The sequence below is a fragment of the Enhydra lutris genome, unplaced genomic scaffold (genome assembly GCF_002288905.1).
Source record: "Enhydra lutris kenyoni isolate GAN:26980312 unplaced genomic scaffold, ASM228890v2 scaffoldscaffold4, whole genome shotgun sequence".
Lineage (NCBI taxonomy): Eukaryota > Metazoa > Chordata > Mammalia > Carnivora > Mustelidae > Enhydra > Enhydra lutris.
Window position 1 is genome coordinate 21,576,098 of NW_019154088.1, and position 19,529 is coordinate 21,595,626.

At 39.9% G+C, this 19,529-nt stretch overlaps 1 gene segment (V, D, J or C); it reads left to right on the top strand.

The window, feature by feature from the left end:
- The first annotated feature begins 11,585 nt into the window (after positions 1-11,585).
- LOC111139360 lies at positions 11,586-12,233 on the top strand. The segment is given in 2 exon segments: positions 11,586-11,637; positions 11,827-12,233. Coding segments are annotated over 2 exon segments (459 nt in total).
- The last annotated feature ends 7,296 nt before the right edge of the window (positions 12,234-19,529 follow it).

Below are 19,529 nucleotides of genomic sequence, written 5' to 3' on the forward strand. Positions count from 1 at the left end.
AGACATGAAGGTGCTGTTTAAAGGGTGGAAAGTAAGTGGAGAAGAGGTAACTGGTTTAGCAGAGGGGAAACCTGTGGCTGCAGCGGAAAGCCAAGCATTACTGTTTATGCTGCAGCATTCTGGGAATGCTCAAGAATTGGAAGCACCAAGTACACTCTGGAAAAATGGTACCGGGTGTAGAGGGAGGAGGGAAAAAAACAGAAGGATTGAAAAGACTAGACTACAAGCTACCCTCAAATCTAGAAAACCATTGAAGATAGTCTCTCTGGTTGTTTTGAATCAGAAAGCTTTTGGATTAGAGAATTCCAGAGACATCTGAAGGTGGAGTGAGGTGCCATAGAGAAGGCAGGGGGATTAGGTGCAGCTCTGTATTTCTAATGGTAAATCTATCAGGTCCGATGTTCTACTGAGTTTATAATTCTAGTTTTTCAAATAATTTTTCATCAGCATCCTCTTTTTTAATATTTATTGATATATATCAATATTGATATATTGATATATTATTGATGCTAAAAAATCTGATGTCAGTGTGATTGGTTCCCTCCCACCTGCCCCTGCCATAGGTGATCCTTTTGACTTTACTTTCCATACACTTTAAAAAATATATATATTTATTTATTTGTCAGAGAGAGAGAGCACAAGCAGGAGGAAAGGCAGAGGGAGATCGAGAAGCAGGACCTTCCCCTCCCCGCACTGAGCAGGGAGCTCAGTCACAGGGGCCAGGATCACCACCTGAGTGAAGGCAGATGCTTTACCTACTGAGCCACCCAGGTGTCCCTCTTTCCATATACTTTTGATTTTTTAAATTCTTGGTGTTTAAAAGTTTTGCAAGGATGTGTTTAAGTGTCTTTTTTATTCAGCAATATTTATACTTTTGGGGTATTTTAATCTAAGTATAGGATGTCCTTTAGTTGTGGGAAATTTTGTTCTATCATTTCCTTGATAAATTTCTCTCTTTTCCTGTTCTGTAGGACAGATATTATTTGCTTATTTTATCACCTAGATTGATTTTTCTGTGTAGTATTATACACATATTTTTGATTCTTTGTCTTTTTCTTCTGTGCCCTGAAAGATTTTCTTATTTTTGTTTTTCAGACCATTTACTGATTTTTTAAAAAGATTTTATTTATTTATTTGTCAGGGAGAGAGAGAAAGAGAGAACAAGCAGGGGGAGTGGCAGGCAGAGGGAGAAGCAGACTCCCCCCTGAGTAAGAAGCTGGATGTGGAGCTTGATCCCAAGACCCGGGGATCATGACCTGAGCCAAAGGCAGACACTTAACTGACTGAGCCACCCAGGTGTCCTCCATCTATTGAGTTTTAAAAGGGGCTGGCAACAATATTTTTAGCTTCTAAGAGCTCTTCCTGATTGTTGGATCTTTGTTGTTGAATTTTTTTCAATATATGTTAATTAAGATATTTTTGAAATTCTCTTTCATTCTTGGAATTTTCTGTTTCCTTTTCTGTCCGGTTGTCTGACTTTTGTTTTGTTTTGTTTTGATATTTGCCATTTGTACTGGAAGGAAGGAAAGATTTCTTACCCTTCAAAGTCTTCCAGCTGGACTAATAATTAAATTTACATGGGACAGATCAGCAGGAGAAAAAACCCAAAGTTTTATTATAGGCACACGGAGACCCAGTCATGAAATTGAGACTGAAAGAAATGTCCAAGGTTGACAGTTTTTATACTTTTTAGACAAAGAGACAATAAATCTGTGAGGAATTGACCACGAAGACTTAACTTTAGGAGCGTCAATAGGTAAGGAATTCTAAATGGAATTTGGGCTGGGTAGTAGATTAGTAAAAAGCAACACGTATTGCTTTAGGGCATACTTGTCTCTCACTTTCCTTTCTGTGGTGCTGAGGGTCTCTCTTTAGCTCCTGGTATAGGAAGGGCACCTTTCACATGGGAGGTTTATTTCCTGCTCTCAGGGGAACAGAGAAGGTCTGAGGGTCCTTGCACAAACTATCTCTTAAGTAATTTTTATTTAAAATAATCAGTATACCAAAACAGTACATTTTGGGCAGCCTGCCCTTGGCCCTTACAACTGCTTGCTTTATACTTATGGCTAATCCTTCCTGCTGTCCTTTCTATTGTAAGAATGAAGGACTCTGAGGTATTAGGCATTTTTTGCGCCATTGCTTAAGTTGGTCTGTTTTTTTTAGTAGATTGCTTTGCAGATAAGATTAAGTGAAGGACTTTGAGGTAGGAGTAGCATCCTGGATTATCCAGGCAGACCCAGTCTAATCACATGAGCAGTTAAAATTGGGGAGACTTTCCCTGCTGTGGTCAGAGGAAGATGGGACTATGGAAGAATGGTCAAAGACAGGAAACAGTGCTGGCTTTGGAGACGACGAAGGAGGCCATGAGCCAAGGAAATGGGCCGCCTCTAGCATCGGGAAAAGTAAAGAACAAAACAAAACATTTTTAGGCCAAGAGGCTTCAGGAAAGAAGCAGTCCTGCTGGTGTCTTGATTTTAGCATCCTACCACGTCCTCCTCTCAGGCTGTTGCGTACTGCCTGCGAGGCCATCCAGAGCTCAGCCTGGAGACGCTGATCTGATTATCCCTGCCTAAAGAATGGCCCCGACGCTTTTACAAGAAGGCTCGCGCGGATTCCGAAGTCTGATAGACGCACTGTGTAATCAGTTTCTCTGAAAAGTAAATTATGCCTCTATTTTACAGGCTTTATTATTCATAGAGGCAAGGATTAATATTACTTACTACAGAAGGGGATATATGATAAGTTACGAAAGAAAAGATCGGTTCAGGGGGTTTTTGATGTATCTCTAACTAGAAGGAAAGCACAGATGAGCTTCGGGTGCGGAGTCTGGGTGGGCTCTTTGTCCGCTGTCTGGCCTCCAGAGGGTGATGCTGCACCAGCTAGAGACAGCTCAACACCTTCCCCTCAGCCCCCTCCTCCCTGCTGCTAAGGGAATGGATGGAACAGGCTTGCTGAGTTCTTCGAAGTTGAGACAAGTGAGATACTCAGAGGTCAGAAAACACTCAAGAGCATCGGAGCAGTTTTTGCATTTTTAACTCAACAAGGGACTTTATTTAGGGAGGATTCTGATAAATTATTGTTCAGCAGTTGGAGGTTGATTAGAGTCGTGAAAGGCTCAGAAAACTGTCATGGTCATGTTAGTTTTGGCAATTATTTATAAATAGTACAGGAAATTGAAGAGTTGGAATTCATCAGTGTTTGTCCAAAGACTTTGTCTCAGCTGTAAATGTAGCCTCCTATTCTTTCAGGAGCTCAAATTCTACAAATCTACACCAAATATTTGTGGATATAATCTCTTTTGCATGCTTCCAGCTATGGACATTTTTTTTTCTGTCATTGCTTTCACCCTGTTCTTGTTTGATTTCACTGCTGAATATTAGAGATTGATTCTTACATGATAATACCATTACAATTAATTATGTAGTAAATTTAGCCATGCCAAACTCTGCTAGAAATACTGAAGAGAATTGCAGTGGACACTATGGGTCACTGAACCCGGTATAAACTTAAAACCCAGTATAAACCTGTTTTGTGTAGGATGGAAAGAACTGCATAAGAAACTTTTATGGTCCTTGTGTCCTTGAGGTCTTGAGAAAAACAGATACTCCAGAGAAAGGGAAGGAGAAGGAGAGAGCTTTCTAGCTGCTTTTTGGCTTACTCTATAATGTATAGAAAGATAAGTGCACAGGAGCCCTCAAAGTATAGAGAGAATAAGTACATCATCACTAATGGTACATCAGGAAAACAATAGTAGTTTTTGGGACACAGTGATTATGGTTATATGTAATAAAGGTATTTGAGTGATTCCTGGAAGCATATAAGGAAAGTAAGTGGGGTGTTAACAGATACAAAATCTGGAATAAGAAATGCGTATTCATTTACTGTCCTTCTCCCTCCCTCCTTATCTTTTTATTTTTGGACCATAATCTCTTCTACCTCTATCTCCAGGTGACTCACTGTCATCCACTCAGCTACATTGCCCAAAGGGACTGTGGTGGGCAATTTATGCCCACCAATTTCTTTTGATTTTGAACTCAAGCTGAGTTTGAGTTCAAACTCAAATTTTACACCAAGGACCCCAAGTAGTTGGGAGATCACACCTGGACCTCCCCAACCCTAACTCTGCCTGAGAAATCAAAGTAGCTTGCCTTCCTCCCTCCCTCCCTTTCTTCCTTTTATTAGTAATTTGTTATTTGTTTATATGATTATATATGATTTTTATGAGAAACTTTCTACAATGAAGAATTATATTAAGAATAAAGTGGGAATCCTGGGTTATTTTATCAATCAAACAAATAATTCTGACTTTTCAGGCGTAATTCACTGGTCTTACCATAAAATCCACCACTCAGAAGCAGCTAGCCCAATTGAAAGGTGGAATATCATACTGAAGACTGAATTACAATGTCAGTTGGGAAACACACTGATTGGATGGGGCTTTGTTTAATAGAATTAAACATGTGCTTCAAATCAGAGACCATCATTTGTTACTGTCTTTCACAGAGCCAGAATCCATGGAGCCTGGAATCAAAAGGTAGATGTGTGAGTGGCTCCTCTCACTATTACACCTAATAACCCACTAACAGACTTTGAGATCCCCATCTTGGCCACTTTATGCTGTGTTGGCTTGGAGATCTTAGTCTTCAAGGAAGAATTCTTCTGCCAGGGGACAAAAAAATGGCTCTACTCAATGGATGATGAGAGTAACTCCCGGACATTTTGGGCTCTTCAGCCGTTGAACCAACATGAAGGAAAATATCTATTGACTGGAGTGGTAGATCCTGACTGACAAGAAGATACTGGGTTGCTTCTACACAAGGGAAGCAAGGAAAGCAAGGCATACTATCTGTGGAGCTTCTTAGTACTTTTATGCCCAATGGTAAAGCTTAATTACAAAAACCAAACCGGAAAATTGAGAACTCAGATCTTTCTGGAATAAAGTTTTGGGTCACTCCACCAAGCAAAGGTTTTGGCTGAGGGTAGGGAAATAGAGAATATAGATGTTTGAAGAAAGCCATAAATATCAATTAAAGCCTGTGACCAATTACAGAAGCAAAGTTGTAGTACTTTTTAAAGATGAGATATAATTAACCTACGTTATATTAGCTTCACACGTACAGCATATTGATTGAACAAATTCCATACGTCACTCAAAGTTCCCTATGGTAAGTGTAGTCAAAATTGTAGTACTTTTGCATATTTTCCATTTGCTTGTTATGTATATGTGTGTATTTGTATATGCTAAATCTTTCCTTCTTCTCTCCTTCACTTTTCATTTTATATACAAGTTATTGGAAAATAACTACAATTTTGTATATAGGTAACAGAATTTTCAGAGGGACTCTAAATTTGAAGAGTTTATATTAATGGCACAGTTGCAACTAGGCATCTCCTTATTCTGGGGAAAAAGGATGAGAAGTTCTTCACATTAACAAGGATAACTATAGCTCGAAGGAGGTAGAAATATTGAGCTGTTTTATCGTTCTATTTGTTTCAAATATGTGTCTTAGAAGGTTACATATAGAAGATGAGTTGTCAAAGGGGGGGATCAATTTATTGACTCTCACCTGCAAATTCATCTTTTGTTTGTTCTTGAAGATAGTTTTGGGCCTTTCCAATATGTTTCTTTGCTAGTTGGCACAACGTTAAACTTTTCAGGAGAGAGTGCAGGGGGAAAGGGTTTCTCTTCCTGGTCTCTGTGTGCCCTGTTGGCAGGACACTGCATCATGGGAGGTTGCTCCAGCGATGAGCTCATGATGTGCATCTGCCCCGGGCTCGTGCAGGTCAGCAGCACCTGGGGGACAGCAGCTTTCCCCAGCATCCCCATTTTCAGAGGCTTTATAGAAGAGTGCTTCCAGTGAGAGACTTTTCTGTCTCTCAGTGTGAGAGTGAACATCTTTTCCCAGCATTCTAAAGGATATTTTTCTGGCAAGTTCTAAAGGGTGGATTTCTATCAAGTGCCGCTGTTACAGCACCATAGTGACTTCTCTGCCATCCCAGGGAGCCACAAGCATGTCTTCTCCGTGAACTGAGTCTCAGGACTGGAGTGGAGTGTGGACCTCCTCCTTGCAAGTTCTATCCCAATCATGGGAGTAGCTGCTACGTTTACAGCTGCTATTCCTACAGAGGTCTCTTTTCTTCCTCCTAGCCATTCCCTTCTCACTCCAGTACTCTCTTATGGTTAATAGTTCCTTATATTAAGCTTTCCCTATTCAGGTTACCATTCAGTTTCTTTCTCCTGATTGGACCAAATCATCACCAGGGAACTCAAGCAGCTGGAGAGCATTCCTCATCTTTCCTTCCCCAACTCTGCCTGAGAAATCAAAGTGGATTATGCTTAGTTATTGTTTTATCTGATTATTATATAATTATGAGAAACTTCCTATGATAAAGAATTAAATTAAGAGGAATTTTGAAATATTATGAGTTATGTGAATTATCAGTGAACTTAATTTCAATTTTTCACATTTTGTACATATTTCACACAAAATTTCATTATACAATGGAGGTAAATTATAATCACATTTTAACAATATTTTATTTTATTTATTTAAAAAAAGATTTTATTGGGGCACCTAGGGGGTTCAGTGGGTTAAGCCTCTGCCTTCGGCTCAGGTCATGATCTCAGGGTCCTGAGACTGAGTCCCATATCGGGCTCTCTGCTCAGCAGGGAGCCTACTTCCCCTTCTCTTTCTCTTTCTGCCTGCCTCTCGGCCTACTTGTGATCTCTCTCTCTCTGTCAAATAAAATCTTTGAAAAAAGATTTTTGAGAGAGAGCATGAGTGGGGGCAGTGCACAAAAGGAGAGGGGGAGAATCTCACGCAGACTCCAACATGAGTTCTGGGCCCAGCGTGGGGCTGGATCTCACCACCCTGAGATCACGACCATAGCTGAAACCAAGAGTCAGACATTCAGATGATTGAGCTGCCCAGGTGTCCCAGCAAATTTTGTTTTAACTTTAAAGACAAATGAGCATTCATTCAGTAATGATAATGTGTCTGGAGATTGTAATTCCAAGTGATCTTGTTGCATGTAATTCCCTTAATTTCTCCCTTATTTCTGACCTTTTCTGTCTTTAAAATGTGATGGAGGGAACACTTGTGTGGCTCAGTCGGTTAAGCATCTGCCTTCATTCAGCTCAGGTCCTGGGATCTCAGTGTCCTGGGAAAAGTCCCACATCAGGCTCCCTGCTCAGCGGGGAGTCTGCTTCTCCCGCTGCCTGCTACTCCCCCTGCTTATGCTCTCTCTCTCTCTCTGACAAATAAATAAAATCTTTAAAAAACAAAAACACAAAAAAATGGGATAGAAAAGCAAAGATAATTTTTTTGAAGATTTTATTTTTAAATAATCTCTACATCCAGCCCAAACCCAGAATCCTAGAGCTAACAGCTCCACTGACTGAACCAGCTCGGCACCCCAGGGCAAACGATAATTTTAAAGTGATCTGAGGGCAGAATACTTCAAACACCTGAGCAAGGTTTCATGTGTTCCTTTCCAGTCACTCCTTTCCTGAAGACAATGATGGTTCTTATTGTTATCACTGTAGATTTATTTTAACTGTTCTAGAACTTAAAATCCATGGAATCATATAGTAGGTACACTTTTGTCCATGGTTTCTTTCGTTAAACATGATTCACTTATGTTCTTGTGCTTATCATTCATTTATTACTTTCTACTATGGAGTATCCTATTAAATGAATATATCACAATTTCTTTGTGATATAGACAGCATTCAGCTGTATCCACCACTGGGTGGAAACAAGATCTGGTTAAGAGTGAAACCTTTAATTCCATTCATAATGTTTCAAGGTACAGACTACCCTAGATTTTTATATTCTTTTGGTGCAAGAGTAGAGTGTGTCTCTAAAATATTTTAGCCAAAACCTATATCTTAGATACGTTTATTTAAAGACCCATGTTGGACACCTGACTGGCTCAGTCAGTGGAGCATGTGACTTTTGATCTCGGGGTTGTATGTATATTTTTGTCTTCCCCACTAGACTGTAAACTACTGTCTCTCTTGATTTCAAACCCCATGTTGGGTGTAAAGATTTCTTAAAAAAACAAAACAAAACAAGATAAAAACCTATGCTAACATTCATTTTGCTATTTAATATGCCACTACTTTTACTAACAAAAACCTAACATATGGTATGCTCTGTTATTTAGTAACGCTTCAGGAATTGATCAAGATGTGGATAGGTGAATTGTAGTTTCTTGTGTCATGGCAGTCTATTATAATGTGAGCTAATCACTCCTGACATTTGCTTTCTTGTCTAGGACAACTGCCTCTCCTTAGAGTTGAAGCTTAATTTAAGTGGCACATATGATATTTTATTGCCTGTGTTGACAAAGTTTTAATGTAAATTACACATCCTAACACTTTGATGTGTTGACCCTTGTCAACATAGCTGACCCTTGAACAGGATGGGGAAGGAGGCAGTGTATGGTCACTGACTCCCTGCACAATGTCCCTGACCTTCCCTCTGCCTGGAGTAATTTTCACCTACTAGTCTCATGAATCATTCCTTCACTTTTTCCTAGTCTCAGCTCCTAGAGAAACATGTGCACATGTGAATAAGGAAGAATGCTCAGAAGGGTTTATTTTTGTGTGGTGTTTCATAGATTAAAAAAAATAAGCACCTTAACACTTCATTAATAGAGGAAGGGATGTATAAATGGTTGTATATTCATAATATGGAATACAATGCAACAGAAAAATATGTGTGTGTTAACATAATAAGACCTACAAGATTTATTATTGAGTTTATAAAGCAAGTTACAGAAAGGTATGCACAGTATGTATCATTTTGTATTAAAACACTGTAAATACATCTGTACCCCAATGTTTATAGCAGCAATGGCCACGGTCGCCAAACTGTGGAAAGAACCAAGATGCCCTTCAACGGATGAATGGATAAGGAAGATGGGGTCCATATACACTATGGAGTATTATGCCTCCATCAGAAAGGATGAATACCCAACTTTTGTAGCAACATGGACGGGACTGGAAGAGATTATGCTGAGTGAAATAAGTCAAGCAGAGAGAGTCAATTATCATATGGTTTCACTTATTTGTGGAGCATAACAAATAGCATGGAGGACAAGAGGAGATGGAGAGGAGAAGGGAGTTGGGGGAAATTGGAAGGGGAGGTGAACCATGAGAGACTATGGACACTGAAAAACAATCTGAACGGTTAGAAGCGGCGGGGGGTGGGAGGTTGGGGGACCCAGGTGGTGGGTGTTAGAGAGGGCACGGATTGCATTGAGCACTGGGTGTGGTGCAAAAACAATGAATACTGTTATGCTGAAAATAAAAAAAAACTGTTGAAAAAAATAAAAAAAAGAAGAAAAAAAAACCACTGTAAATAAAACTACACTATATATTTTCTGTGGATTCGTATGTTTGGTGCATGTGTATGATCTACAGCAAAACACCTGGAGGCATCAACTCCAAAATGAATAATGGAAAGGTAAAAATTGAGAGTGGAAGGCAAAGGGGCTTTTTGGCTTTATGTAATATTTTATCCCTTTAAATATATTCAAGAATTCCTGTTAATGTTATTAATAACAAGTAACAAGCTATCATAAAAGTTTATGTTGTCCTCTATTCTTCTCATCAAAAAAGAGGAAAAGAGAGAATGATCACCTTTTTCATAAAATTTTGTCCAACCACCCCACACATAAAATATTTCTCCCTCCCTTAGATCATAAAGCTTTTAATTCATACTCTTCTTAGGGTCCTACTTTTTGACTCTACTATAGTTATGTATATTTTTGTCTTCCACTAGACTGTAAACTACTGTCTCAACCCTTTTACATATTCTTAACACTTGGTGAATTACCTCATTTATGGTAAAACTTCAGCAAATGTGTATGGATTTATTTTGAACTATGTAAAAGAAATCAAATAGCACAAGATGAGAATTGCCAAATTATTTTATGATATTGATTTCCATTAAATTCCATTTTAAAAGTAGGATTTGGTTCAATTTTACTCCCCATCCAGTATAAGCAGTTACTTTATTTTCTGATCATATGCCTCATCAAGAAGCATGGAATGATTACACGGGGCTGGACTTCTGTGCTGAGTCACTTGGTTTCAACTGGTCTTCGTTTATGTTTTAGTCCACTAGGGAGCACTGTAGGCTTTACAAGAAATGAAAATCCACTCCCCTCCCCCCAACCCCCTCACCCCGCTACAGGCCCTTTGTAAGAGAGAGTTGAAGAGTTAGGAGAGAACAGAAAATATGTGAGCCAATCAAATTATAGATAGCAAAAGTGGGGGGGAGGGGCAACCCTGTTTGTGTAAATTTCATCTTAGGTTTTCAGTTCTGTCATTCTATATCAACTTCAAAAAGTTGGAATCTATATCTCTATACATCCACTGTGAGGATGATTCTCTGAGCAGAGGTATGGGAATAGGAATATTTCTGGGCACTTGTGTGTAAGTTCAACAGAAAGTGTCCCATTGTCTGTTTTCAATTTTTAAATTGTTATAAATAAAATACCCCAAACCCACTGATAATTGAGAAATTATCTCAATACCCCTGCTATTCTACCTTTTCATATATCTTGGTTGAGAATGGAATGAACAAGAATGAGGAGAAAAAAAAAGGGGAAAAAAAAAGGAACAAAAAGAGAAGGAAAGGGAGAGAACAGTATTGACTGTGACCAGCAATTGTGGCCTGGTCAGACTCAGCTGTGTGGGTGAGCAGGGTGTCCACCAGATGCACACAACAGGTGGAGATGTGGAAATTAAATCAGAGACAGTATTATGCAGACATCCTATTTTTCATCAACCAACTTCTGGTTGGAATCATTTTCTATGCAGATGGTGACTGTCTTGGTTTCTAGAACTCTCTTGATTTCAAGAAGCTGTCTTTACTTCTACAATATACAATGCATGCTATCGGATAGTTTTCCTTTATCAGTGTTTTTATTTTTTTATTTTAAATATTTTATTTATTTATGAGAGAGAGAGAGAGAGAGAATGAATGAGGGGAGAGGCAGAGGGCGAGCCAAATTCCCTGCTGAGCAGGGAGCCCACCCTGCCCCCTCCCAGGACCCCAGGATCATGACCTGAGCCAAAGGCAGATGCTCCACTTGCTGAAACACCCAGATGCCCCTATCAGCATTTTTATATAACTGAATTCTCACATTGTCTATCAACTATGTAATTTGGGGAATGGAATCACTCTTTGCTATGATGCTTCAAGGTTCTGTGTAACTCCCTTTCCTCAGTGACTCTAGAAAATATCATTCACTTTTCCTCACATACTAACACACACATTTCTTACATAAAGTGTTTTAAGGAAAAAAATAAAACCTTATATCTTCCTAAATTGGAAATATTACTCTTACCTCCTTGCATTGTAGGCAAGCACCATTTTGGAGAGTTTACTCTGTACTGTCCAGGGCCACTGTGGGTGGAGTCTGGAGTTCTGTGAATGACAGGGCTGAGGTGTGATTGTTGCTCAGTGGTTCTGTTGGAAGGGATTGAGGGTAAGACCCAATTTCTCTGATTCAAGACTCTACACTCTGACTGTAGGGGTATCAGAAACTCAGCAACTACACAAGGAATCATGAGGAGACACGGGGGAGCTCTGCTGGCGGTCCTGTGGCTCCAGGTTTGCTGTGAGTGGGGGCGTTCCAGATGGGGCTGGGGAGTGGTCCACAGCCGGAAGTGGTGGGGGAGCTGACACCGAGCTCCCAGAGAGTCCTACATCCTCAGCGGTGTTTCTTGGGATTTTTTTGCAGGTTTGAAAACTGGGTCGGTGACTCTCCAGTGATATTATTTGTGTTTGTTTTCTTCTGTCCACACAGTGGTGAGGGGGATGACGGTGGAGCAAAGCTCTTCAGTCCTGAGCCTCCGGGAGGGAGCCAGCTCTACTCTGAAGTGCAATTTTTCCCAAACTGCGCGCAGTGTGCAGTGGTTCCGACAGCACCCCGGGGGCGGTGGTCTCGCCAGGCTGTTTTACGTATTTTCCGGGATGCAGCACAGTGGGAGGTTAAACTGCACAGTGAATACTAAGGAACGGTCCAGCACCCTCCACATCGGGGCCTCCCAGCTGGAAGACTCAGCCACCTACCTGTGTGCGGCGCAGGCACAATGCTCCCCTGTGATCTGCAGCCTGCACCCAAACTGCAGCTGCGCCTGCAGCCCCACCAGGAGGCCTTGCACCGCGGCCTCCCACAGCATGCTTGGACCATCTGGGCTCCAAAGCAGGTGACACTAAATTTTGGCAATAAAGTACTACAAAATAAAAGTGTGTATGTTGACATTGCATAAAGCATATTGGAGGGATATTAGTTCTTTTCTTTTCTTTCTTTTTTTTTTTTTTTTTTCAAAATTTTATCTATTTATTTGACAGACAGAGATCACAAGTAGACAGAGAGGCAGGCAGAGAGAGAGAGGAAGGGAAGCCGACTCCCTGCGGAGCAGAGAGCCCGATGCGGGCTCGATCCCAGGGGCTCGATCCCAGGGGCTCTATCCCAGGACTCCGAGATCATGACCTGAGCCGAAGGCAGAGGCTTTAACCCAATGAGCCACCCAGGTGCCCTTGGAGGGATAGTAATTCTTAAAATGTTTAGAAGCTCTGGTTTTTTAAAAAATTACTGCAATGTTGGAAAGCATGTATCCGTAGGCTTAGAGATAGAAATTTAAGGTAAAGGTAATAGCTTTGGTTGAAAAGATTACCATTTTTCATGTGAAGTTTGAACTTACTCAGTGAACTGATTTTTAACACAGAGGGTGTTCTGAAATTAGTTTGTCTCGTCACTTAAGGCATAATAACATGCATAAACAAGCATTCTGAATTATATACAAGTCATGAAGCTGCTTTTTAGTTTCCTATACACCCTCCAAAAGTTATAGAAAATGTCAGAGAAAACAATAAAGTGTTGCTGTATAAATTTACATTTGAATTTTTTTAAAGATTTTATTTTTTTATTTGACACACACAGAGAGAGATCACAAGTAGGCAGAGGGCAGGCAGAGAGAGATGCAGAAGCAGGCTCCCCACTGAGCAGAGAGCCTGATGCGGGGCTCGATCCCAGGACGGGGAGACTATGACCCGAGTGGAAGGCAGAGGCTTAACCCTCTGAACCACCCAGGTACCCCTAAATTTACATTTAATATTAAATTCAGATTTACATGAAACTGATTGGTATGATATTAAATAATTTAGAACAATTGTTCCACTAGAGACATCAGCTCTAGATTTACTTTATTTATATTTCAACTAATTTATTCAGATTTACATGAAACTGATTGGTATGATATTAAATAATTTAGAACAATTGTTCCACTAGAGACATCAGCTCTAGATTTACTTTATTTATATTTCAACTAATTTATCAGATATTTATTCTAATTTTGTCATAGCATATAAAATATCCTTTAAAATCTGCAATATCAGTTGCACCAACAGAAATACCCTTCTCAAAATTAAAAGTGATCATGGGGCGCCTGGGTGGCTCAGTGGGTTAAAACCTCTGCCTTCCACTCGGGTCATAGTCTTGGCGTCCTGGGATCGAGCCCCGCATCAGGCTCTCTGCTTTGGAGGGAGCCTGCTTCCTCCTCTCTCTCTCTGCCTGCCTCTCTGCCTACTTGTGATCTCTATCTGTCAAATAAATAAATAAAATCTTTAAAAAAAAAAATTAAAAGTGATCAAAAATTCTGTTTGCAGCATTGTATTTACCTACAGCAACTGACATTGCTTTCAATTATATTGATTGAAATGAAATTACTAAAAGTATTAATTTTGTTAGCCACATAAATTAATTTGTAGGAAAGCCAGCCAGAAAAATATTATTAAGATATTATACTACCAAAGTATTATTTATTGTATTATACAAAATTTTTAAATATAATTTTTCTAAGGTTTTTTGCAATTTGTAAATTTATTTATTTTTAAGATTTATTTATTTATTTTATTTGACAGAGATCACAAGTAGGCAGAGATGCAGGCAGAGAAAGAGGGGGTGGGGAAGCAGGCTCCCCGCTGAACAGAGAGCCTGATGTGGGGCTCGATCCCAGGACCCTGAGATCATGACCTGAGCTGAAGGCAGAGGGTTTAACCCACCAAGCCACCCAGGCACCCTGCAATTTGTAAATTTATATCTTTACTTATGTACCATTGAAGTTCTTTTGTGTTTTATAAGTAAAAGGATTTTTACTTTTTTTTAATTTTTAAAGCTTCTATTTATTTATTTGAGAAACAGAGGGAGAGAGAAGGAGCAGAGGCAGAGGGAGAAGCAGACTCCCCACTGGGCAGGGAGCCTGACATGGGACTTGATCCCAGCACTCTGGGATCATGACCTGAGCCCAAGGCAGATGCTTAACTGACTGAGCCACCCAGGTGCTCCAATAAAATAAACACTTTTAAGAGAGCTTTATATTTTATTACAGAATGTAATATTTTTTTCTGCTTTTTGAGCATGGGGCCCCAGATTTTCCTTTGTCATTGTGTACCACAAATTATGTAGCCATCTCTGTCTGGGAATTTTGAACACCTGACTTAAACTTGAATGAGGGAGCTAGAAGCTAGAAAACAATCAGGTCCTTTGAGAAAGTATTTTTTTGTTTTACATATGTATGAGTAAGCTTATCTACCATGGAGCCAACTGTATGTCACTGCCTATGGTGAACATTATACTCAGTGAGTAAAGTTCCATTTTATTCCATTTTCCCATAGATTTAGATCCTCCTTGATCCAACTTTGGTCTCATAGAAGAAAAGAAAACCCGGAGAGAATCTTACCCTGAAGACTCTGTCTCTGCTTCTGAAGAGGCCTTGGGGTTAGTTAGAGTCAATCTCAGACCCACTAGGTCACATATGGCTGTGAAAATGAATGATCTTGGGGTTCCGTGATGCAGTCAATTTCTCCCCAATCCGACACCGGTGCCTACTGCACAAAACCAGTCCTCAATAAATATTTGCTTTGTTATATGGTATAAAAAAAATTAAGAGCTGGAAGAGCCCTTAGAAATCCTTTAGTCCAATTTCTTTTTACAAAATGCAGATTGTATCCAAGATGACAGTAAGGAACAATTAGGTAGTGAATGAGCTGGGGGAGAGAGAAAGTGGGTTTCCTCACTTCCTCTTTGACATTTTTGCCCCTGCCTCCTTGCTTGTATCTAATAATACAAGCCCAGCCACTTAGATCTCTGCAGTTTGGGTCTGAGAAAGTTGTGGTTCAATCAGTTTGAACGCCTGAATGGAGAGTTCCAATTTGTGTAAATGTCTGAGCCTATGGGCTGGAAAGGAGACTTGGGCTGAACCACTGTTATTCTACCAGCAAACTTCTCCATCACTCACAATTTCTGTAGGAGAAAGCCAGAGGTGATGGGGCCAGGTGAATACCTACATGTTTTTCTAAGGACCTCCTCAAAATAGTAAGTATATTTATTATCCCAGGTAGACATCCCTTAAAGGCAAGATATGAATACAGAGTATCACTAATATATTGTTATAAAAATGTAACCACTGCAATTGAGAGGCTAAGGGAGAACATTGTCCTCATGGTGGCCATCCATGAAGGTATTAGGAAAAAACCTTTATAGGTCAACAATTTTTGACGATGAGCCAGGCAATATTCAATGAAATAATCATGGGGCTATGAATTTTGCCCAGGGGATGATTATACTTGTGCTATAGTTCATTTATGGAACAGTGTGCTAGATAGAGCTTATTCAAACTAAAACATTCAGTTCTGGATAACATAACTCCAAAGAGCAAATATTGACTTAAAGCATCTGTCTCCAAGAAGAGGGAAATTCACCCAAAGAAGGATTTGGGATTCTACCTATGGACGATGGATGAGTAAATAGAGGAAGATTCTTAGAATGGAAAAATTTTACATATGTAAAGACACATTTTATATTCACAGACACATTTATATGTTGATTTTCATTCTTCATCATAGTTGTTCCTAAATTTTTAAGGGTGTGAAATGTGGATAAAGATTGTGTTTATTCTGCACAACTCCAGAGGACCAATGAGTATAAATCATAGAAAAGGGCTTCCACTTATGGAGGTAAGGTAGTCTTGATTTCCCAGGGAAATCTCACGATTACTTGCATATTTGTACTGTCCCCCTAGCAGACATAGCAACATTTAGGCTTTCCTCGATTTTTTTTCCTTACGGATGTAATTGGAAAATAACCAGTTACTAAAGTAGTTGAGAAAGTGTTTTTGGCAGAAAGGGATAATTCTGGAAATCTAAGGACTGAGGAACTTTATCAGTGTCTTGGGGGAAATGACACTCTAGTAAAGTTTGGGAGAAAACTGACAGAGTATGGAATGTGAGCCAGAAATGGCCAAGGCAGCAGAAATCTCTGTGCTCGGGAAGTTGTCTTACGCTTTAGAGGAAATTCCACTAAGGACTGAGTCAGTTACTGCATTTAGGATCTGGTATTCCTTTTGATACCAGAAAATAAAAACATGTGTAGAATAATTCTATATATGGCTACATTTTTTTAACCTGAAGCCCAAAGTAGTCTGAGAATTTCCACTCTTTCCCCTAATGCTTTCTGGCATATAACCCACAGAGCACAGGAATCGATTTCTTTTTTGAGATTTTATTTTTATTTGAGAGAGAGAAAGAGTGAGAAAAAGCACGAGAGGGGTGAGAGGCAGAGGGAGAAACAGACTCCCCGCTGAGCAGGGAGCCAGATGCAGGACGCAATCCCAGGACTCAGGGATTATGACCTGAGCCAAGAGCAAGATGCTTAACTAACTGAGCCACCCAGGTGCCCAGGAATAGATTTCTTAAAGCACGTCAGATTTCTCATCACAAATCAACCAATGGGTCAAACTGTTTCCTAACTTACGGAACTTCCCCCGCTCCATCCCACTCTCTATCACTGAGATGTTTATACTGTCATCTTAATTGAGGGAAGAATCCACATTGTGACTGTCGGTGCTGTCAATTCTATGGAAATTGCAAGGTCACTAGTGAAACCAGCTTAAAGGAGCAGAGTCTGAGATCAGAGGCATGGAAATATGTAATCTTTGGCTTCTGTGTCCCTTTTAGAGTTTTTCTCCATAGCAGGCAAATAAGGGTGGTAGATTGGGAGAAAGGGAAGGTTTTCCATTTTCTTTGTTTAAGAGAGTGAATCATGATTCCTTCATGATATTTATCTATTTATAATGAGGAAGGGCAGGAGCAGGGGAGAAGAGACAGAATCTTTTTTTTTTTTTTAATTGTGTTATGTTAGTCACCATACAGTCTATCATTAGTTTTTGATGTAATGTTCCATGATTCATTATTTGCGTGTAACGCCCAGTGCTCCACGCAATCCGTGCCCTCCTTAATACCCATCACTCTCTTATTACCCCTCCACCCCTTCTAAAACTCTCTGTTTCCTGGAGTCCATAGTTTCTCATGGTTTGTTTCCCTCTTCAATTTCTCTCCCTTCATTTTCCCCTTCTCCTAATGTCCTCCATGCTATTCTTTATGTTCCACAAATAAGGGAAACCAAATGATAATTGACTTTCTCTGTTTGACTTATTTCACTCGGCATAATCTCCTCCAGTCCTATCCAGATTGATGCAAAAGTTGGGTATTCATCCTTTCTGACGGCTGAGTAATATTCCATTGTGTATATGGACCACATCTTCTTTAGCCATTCATCTGTTGGAGGGCATCCTGTTCTTTCCACATTTTGGCTGTTTTGGACATTGCTGCTATGAAAGTTGGGGTGCATATGGCTCACCTTCTTTTGACTACATCTGCATCTTAGGTGTAAGTACCCAGTAGTGCAATTGCTGGGATTCATAGGGTAGCTCTATTTTCAATTTTTTGAAGAACCTCCACACTGTTTTCCAGAGTGGCTGCACCAATTTGCATTCCCATCAACCATTTAAGAGCGTTCCCCTTTCTCCACAACTTCTCCAACATTTGTTGTTTCTTGCCATGTCGATTTTTGCTATTCTAACTGATGTAAGGTGGTATCTCAATGTGGTTTTGATTTGAATTTCCCTGATGGCTAGTGATGTTGAACATTTTTCCATATATCTTTTAGCCATTCATATGTCTTCTTTGGAGAAGTATCTGCTCACGTTTCTGCCCATTTTTTGACTTGATTTTCTGTTTTTTGGGTGTTAAGTTTGAGAAGTTCTTTACAAATTTTGGATATCAGCCCTTTGTCTGTAGAGTCATTTGCAAATATCTTCTCCCATTCCATGAGTTGCCTCTTTGTTTTGTTGACTGTTTCCTTTGTTGTGCAGAAGCTTTTTATCTTGATGGAGTCCCAGAAGTTCATTTTCGCTTTTATTTCCCTTGCTTTTGGAGATGTGTCTTGAAAGAAGTTGCTGTGGCCGATGTCAAAGAGTTTACTGCCTATGTTCTCCTCTAGGATTTTGATTGATTCCTGTCTCACATTGAGGTCTTTCATCCATTTAGAATTTATCTTTGTGTATGGTGTAAGAGAATGATCCAGTTTCATTTTTCTTCATGTGGCTGTCCAATTTTCCCAGCACCATTTATTGAAGTGACTGTCTTTCTTTCATTGGATATCTTTTCCTGCTTTGTCAAAGATTAATTGACCATAGAGTTGAGAGTCCATATCTGGGCTCTCTATTCTGTTCCATTGGTCTATGTGTCTGCTTTTGTGCCAGTACCATGCTGTCTTGGTGATTACAGCTTTGTAATATAACTTGAAATCAGGCAACATGATGCTCCAGTTTTGTTTTACTTTTTCAACATTTCCTTGGCAATTCAGGATCTTTTCTGGTTCCAAACAAATTTTAGGATTTTTTGTTCCAGCATTTGAAAAATGCCACTGGTATTTTGACTGGGATGGTGTTGAGTGTATAGATTGCTTTGGGGACTGTAGTCATTTTAATGATGTTTGTTCTTCCAATCTATGAGCATGGAATGTTTTTCCATCTTTTGTGTTCTCTTCTATTTCCTTCATGAGTGTTTTGTTGTTCCTAGAGTATACATCCTTTACCTCTTTGGTTAGGTATCTTATGCTTTTTGGTGCTATGGGGAGATAGGATCTTAAGTAGGCTCCATGACCAGCATGGAGCTGGATTTGGGGCTCAATCTCACAACCCTGATATCATGACCTGAGCTGAAATCAAGAGTCAGATGCATAACTGACTGAACCACCCAGGTGCCCCGATTCCTTCCCGATTTTAAACATGTATACCAGGCCCATCACTGATAAAACAATAACAGGATCTACCTCTTTTGAAGTTAATAGTGACTCAGTAGTGAGCAAAGGTATAAATCTTAAATTTTACATTCTTCCCATGCACTTGATCCCTGATCTTAGATATAATTTTCTTGACTGATTGCTGCCTTGATGCATGTGAGTCCCTCAGAGGCACAGGCTAGGAGAAGAGCATTTCCCCAGTGAGTTCAGTAGAGATGTGACCACAAGATGGGAGTGCACCCGTGCTGATGCAGAACACGTGGAGGGTTCATCTTAGTGCATCTGATGGACTAGACCATGGTAGCAGCAGAGTCTTTTCTTATTGGCGGGTAGACAATGTGGGAAGATACTCTGTTAGAGGA